Source organism: Brassica oleracea, chromosome C4 (assembly GCF_000695525.1).
Source record: "Brassica oleracea var. oleracea cultivar TO1000 chromosome C4, BOL, whole genome shotgun sequence".
Taxonomy (NCBI): Eukaryota; Viridiplantae; Streptophyta; class Magnoliopsida; order Brassicales; family Brassicaceae; genus Brassica; species Brassica oleracea.
In genome coordinates, this window is record NC_027751.1 from 29,102,243 (window position 1) to 29,108,246 (window position 6,004).

Sequence of the window (6,004 nt, forward strand, 5' to 3'; positions counted from 1 at the left end):
ACTTTAAGTATAAAATTTAACTGCAAAATTTGGTAATATTTTTTTTTAAAAAAACCATAACACCACTAAACCACGTAGCTTAAGTCACGGAGCCGTAACTTGGCTAAGAATTATTGAAACTTTAAACAAACCAACCAAAAAGTGAGAGCTGAGAGGCGATATGGGATCAAGAGGCGAGTCAGACGATCAGTTCACTTTTGATTCAAGCTACACGCCCCCTAATACGCTTGACTTCGAAACTCAACAAGTGATGGCCAGACTTGGTGCACTTGAGGAGATCGCAAGTCAAGTTGCTGATGAAGTTGTTGACGCTGTAGAGAAGCAGAGTTCCAAAAGAAAGCTCATCAGTCTTGATGATTCAGAAGAGGATTCTGATGTTGAAATCACTCCAACAACCCAAACAACGAAGCCTCGCAGACCAACCAGTTTTGGAACTGCTTCGCATAAACCCATGATCCAATCCACACTGGATCTTGGTAGTGGCTCATCCAAGCAGGCGTGTAGTCAGAAGAAGTATGTTCCTGTGAAGTCGGTTATCCATGGAGGTAGAAGAAACAAGGGCGTGTCTAAGGGCTCCGGTAGTCAGTCTCAGAAGAAGAAGAAGAAGATGGAAGAGGAGATACCAGAGCTTGAGGATGAACTGGATGAAGAAGAGATTGATGAGGATGAGCTCGGTGAAGAGGAAAGGGAAGAGAGGCAACGATCAGATGTGTGGAAAGATTTTACGGTGGTCCAGAAACCCAACTGGAAGCTGAAAGCTGCTTGCAATCATTGCAAAAGGGAGTATGCATGGCAGTCCCACTCGCATGGAACTAGAGGGTTGAGAAGGCATCGTTTAAGATGTAAGATGTATCCTAGGAATGGAGGAAATCAGCAACAACTCAATGTCGAGGGGAAAGTTGTGTCTCGAAAGTATGATCATACTGTCTTCAGGCAACTGGTAGCTAAGACAATAGTGCAGCATGATCTACCATACTCGTACGTGGAGTATGAAAAGGTGAGAGACACATGGAAGTATTTGAATGCTGATGTCCAAACCATATGTCGAAACACAGCGAGAGCTGATGTGTATCGACTATATGAGAGTGAGAGAGAGACGCTGAAGAGAGAATTGGCTACTCTTCCTGGACGAGTCTCTTTCACCTCTGACTTGTGGACATCAGTGAAACGGGAAGGATATATGTGTGTGACAGCACATTACATTGATCGGAATTGGAAGTTGAATAGCAAGATCCTGACGTTTTGTGCTCTACCACCACCACATACTGGTATGAATGTTGCTATTCAGCTCCTTGATTCACTAAAAGAGTGGGGAGTTGATAAGAAGGTGTTCTCAGTGACGTTAGACAATGCTACCAGTAATGACTCGATGCAAGATATTGTGAAGTCACAGCTGAATTTGGATGATGCTTTGTTGTGTGGAGGAGAGTTTTTCCATGTGAGATGTGCAGCTCACATTCTTAACCTCGTAGTACAAGATGGGTTGGAGGTAATTGGAGACTCTTTGCACAAAGTAAGAGAGAGTGTTAAGTATGTACTGTCATCGGAAACGCGTGAAAACTTGTTCCAGAAATGCGTTGAGGCTGCGGGTGTAGTAGAAACTGGGGGTCTACTCCTGGATGTTCCGACAAGATGGAACTCCACTTTCTTTATGCTTGAAAGAGCCATCAGGTACCGTAGAGCCTTTGGCAAGTTGGAGACATTTGATAAGAAGGGTTATAAAATGGCTCCCACTGCTGAGGAATGGACAAGAGCTGAGAATATCTGCAATTTTTTGGGTCCGTTTGCTGTGATCACAACCTTGATGTCTGGTTCGAACTACCCGACTTCGGATCAATGAGGGAAGCGAAGATGAGATTGTGAGATATATGGTGCCACCGATGAAAGAGAAGTTCGATAAATATTGGGATGAAGTCAATGGTCTTTTGCAATGGCAGCAGTCTTCGATCCAAGGTTTAAGCTTTCCATTGTCGAATGCTGTTTGGAAAAGCTTGACATGAGTACACGTGATGCAAAGCTAAAAAACTTGCGTAAGAAGCTCAGTATTCTGTTTGAGTCGTACGACAAAAAAACCAAGAATAACTCACCGTCTACAGAGCCACGAGAGACTGTTTCGCAAAAAGCTTCTGGAGCAGGGTCAACGAGACTGTTTGGGAACTACGGTGTGAGTGTATTAATTTTTAAACCTTTTGTTCATCTCTCTTTTCATTTCTAATTTTTTTCTAAATAACTTTCTTAGGATTTCTTTGCATTTCGCAAAGTCAGTGGGGTTGCGACTGGAAAAACACCTCTAGAAGCTTATCTTGATGAACCACCTCTGGACATTAATAATTTTCAGAGCTTGGACATCCTCGATTGGTGGAAGGATAATGCCCATCGGTATGGGGATTTGCCTGCAATGGCATGTGACCTGCTAAGTATTCCAATCACAACAGTGGCTTCAGAGTCCTCCTTTAGCATTGGATCTAGAGTTCTTAACAAATACAGGTGCCCTCTTCTCCCAAAAAATGTGCAAGCTTTGATATGCACTAGAAATTGGATCAAGGGATACGAATCTTATGCACATGGTAATTAATTTACATTATTATTTCTTGTAGAGTACCATTATCCCTTAATCCTAAGTAAATGAAATTTCTGATATTTAGAGATGAAGAAATCGATGGTGATGGTGAAGAAGAGAAAGTACCATCATTTCAGTCCATTGTCAATGGGGAAGAAGAAGATGAGGAAGCTTGAATTGTTATCTTGATTTGGTGTTTTTATTTTTTACAATCTGCTACATCTTGTTTTACTTGCTTGGTTTTGTTTTGACTGCTATGATTCGGTGTTTTTCTTTATTTAAAATTTGGTAAGACTAAACATCTCATCTTCTACATGCACTATAAGATTTGGTTATCATCAATAACTCGAGCTTGGTTATCATCAGTGATTTTAAGATGAACTTTCATATTGCTTAACACTTAACTGAACAGAAAATTGCATTCTTAATATACAGACCATCCAGTTCCAATAAGTCGAGCTTGTTTGTGTGTACATGACTTCAAGAACTGATATGAACTGAAATTGACTACAAGAACAATATGAAGTTAGATATGTAGTATAAAAGCCTGAATTGTACAGCTTTAACACGTAGATGAAGCGTCATGGTCTCCTGGAGCAGCATGCAGCGTCAATAAGTGTTATGGAGCAGCACACAGCCCTTAGAAGTCGATTGATGCACCTTTTGGTTCGCAGCCCGCGGGACCACCTATAAGGGACTGTGCATTTCGGCGGGGCGGGCTTGGGCCGAGCTTTCGGAGACCGCAGCCCGCGCGGGACAGACCCGCCATTACCCGCAAGAGAGAGAGCCCGCTCAGGGACGGGACGGGACGGGACGGAACAACCCGTTTGACAACACTACTACTAAGGTAAGGTTTACTAGTAGCCTCTTACGTACCTCTTAATATAAAATATTATTAAAAAAAAGTTATTTTTGGGTTCACCCTTAGGATGAACCTCTAGGTTCACCAACCAATAAGATTTCGTTATTTCAAATTAGATATCTTTTAGAAAAAGAAACAAAATATTGTCAAGTTATATTATATTTTTTAAAATAGAAAAGGTAAAAAGTAAATAAAAAATAATAATAGTTACAATTTTTTTTTACATTTTTAACGTCGTCAACAAAACATTAAACCCTAAACCCTAAATCCTAAACCCTAAACCCTTGGGTAAACCCTAAACCCTTAGATAAATCCTAAACTCTAAATCAAAAACACTAAAACACTAAACCCTAATCCCTAAACTCTTGAGTGTTTTAGTGTTTTTAATTTAGAGTTTAGGATTTATCCAAGGTTTAGGGTTTACCTAGGAGTTTAGGGTTTAGGATTATGATTTACGGTTTAGTGTTTTGCTGACGACGTTAAATTTTTTTTTTTTTTTGTAACTACTACTATTTTTATTTATTTTGTTTTATTTTTTATTTTAAAAACATAATATAACTTGACGATATTTTATTTTATTTTTTAAAAGATATCAAATATGAAATAGCACAATCCTATTAGTTGGAGGTTCACCCTAGGGGCTGAACCCAATAAAAAATCTATTAACTATATATATGTTAGCTAGGTAGAGTGTTTGGATTATGAGTCATTATCCGTGGTCCTACCCTATTTGACCCATTGCGGGGAAATTGTAGGTCAATCGACTTGAAAATTTTGAGTTGGGGGGTGTGGATTGTGTTTGTTTTAAGTGGGAGTGGTGTAAGTATGTTAAATTTGAATTGCGGATATTCGTCAACCCGTAAATTAAAAGAAAAATCTAATTTTATAAAATATATAAAATATTTTTTGACAAAAAATAATATATATAAACCATTACAAAATAATTAATATATAATTAAATATTAAGTTTTATTATAATTAATACTGTGTGTGTCTCAAAGGTTTTCTGCAAATTTTGGTGCAACTGATACAATATGTAAGACTTTTACTTTGTGAATTATGCAGATCAGAATTTTGAATTAAAAAAAATGATCCAACCCGGGGGATCGGCGGATCAAGTGGGGCGAACCCGCTTCCGAAGCTCTAGCTAGGTATATCATTTGAAAGCATATAAAATGTAATATATTTTTCCTTAAATTGTTATATGTATTTAATATCCCTCTTCGAAAACACGGCCGCCTAAGCGCTGTTCGAAAGTTGACCGCGGCGAATATAAAAAAAATTGGTGAAGCAAGGCGTTGATCCGCGTAAGACTACTTGATTCACGCGTTGACCGTCTAAGTTTTTTTTCGTCCGTGTAAAGTTGAAACACGGTTGATTATTTTTTACTCATTATTGACATAATTTGTGTAATTATTCATTACTAAATAATTACAACTAGCTATCAAACCCAAAACAAACACATATATACTGCATTTAGGGATTTTTTCGTACCAAACACATCCTAATCTAAATGTTCGTTGAACCAAAAGGAAGCTGTTTAAAATTATATATTAAAAGTTATATAATTATGTCTAAGAACGTGTGTCATCATGTTTAAAATTAGCTAAACATATTACAAATACATTAAATTGTATATAAAACTAGGTTCCGCGTATTTTCCGAGTACTCTCCGATTTTTTGGTAATCGCTAGGTTCGGAATTGCCGCCCGACTAACGCCTAGCGTAGTTCCGAACATGGCTTAATATATATACTCTAAGAGCGAGGTCTGGTCTCAATAATCAATAGGTCTTAGTTTATATATATGTTTTGAATATTGGAGATGCTTTTTCATTTAACCAGATTAATCTTAATGAGGATTTCAAATTTCATATATGCGAGATGGTTTTCTTTTCTTGTAAATGCCGAAAAAAAAAACTGTGTTAGATCTTGAAGGTCATGTTGTCTGAGTGTATTCCTATCTTTTTTGGTGCAATGTATTCCTTTTTTTTTTTTTTTTTTTGAACAAGGTGCAATGTATTCCTATCTTTACTTTATGTTCGCCTCCATTTAGTTATACAAAGTTTATCAATGATTGTTTCTAGATGTAAATGTACAAGATCGTTACATCGAAAATTACCCTTACACGTGCACTTGCAAAGTTATATTGACGTTCGCAAGTACTCATGCTGTTTTTCAAATACTTTCATTTTGACATTTTTTTCCTATTACATAAAAAATATTATTTTAGAATTTTAATAATTTTTTATTTATTTTCAGCTAAATATTAATAATAAAATAAATTCATTAATAAATAAATTCATTTATCTCAAATATTATTAGTTAATTAGATGTAATTAATAAAAACATAAATATGTTTTTAATTATTTTTTTAATATGTGTGAAAATGTCTAACTGATATTTTTATAAAACGGAAGGAGTATTAATTCTTGCATAATTATATAGTATTATAGTATTACGTAGAACACTACAAGAAAACATCGGTATTCTGACGGACATTCCGACGGAAAATGAAATCCTCGTAATTTCCCGATGAATTTTCGAGGATATTCCGAGGAAACACAAAATTTGGTTTCCTCGA

General features: G+C 36.7%; 1 protein-coding gene across 1 annotated transcript; it reads left to right on the forward strand.

Moving 5' to 3' along the window:
- The first annotated feature begins 1,930 nt into the window (after positions 1-1,930).
- LOC106338591 (zinc finger BED domain-containing protein DAYSLEEPER-like) lies at positions 1,931-2,736 on the forward strand. Its single transcript, XM_013777532.1, has 3 exons — positions 1,931-2,164; positions 2,240-2,487; positions 2,646-2,736. The coding sequence occupies exons 1-3, from the start codon at positions 1,931-1,933 to the stop codon at positions 2,734-2,736; spliced, it is 573 nt and encodes a 190-aa protein (XP_013632986.1).
- Positions 2,737-6,004: the final 3,268 nt, after the last annotated feature.

Bases quoted from the DNA above. Each gene is read 5' to 3' on its own strand.
- LOC106338591 (XM_013777532.1), top strand. From the start codon at position 1,931: ATGGCAGCAGTCTTCGATCCAAGGTTTAAGCTTTCCATTGTCGAATGC. The intron at 2,165-2,239 runs GTGAGTGTATTA...TAACTTTCTTAG, and splicing joins GACTGTTTGGGAACTACGGT to GATTTCTTTGCATTTCGCAA. The intron at 2,488-2,645 runs GTGCCCTCTTCT...TCTGATATTTAG, and splicing joins AGAGTTCTTAACAAATACAG to AGATGAAGAAATCGATGGTG.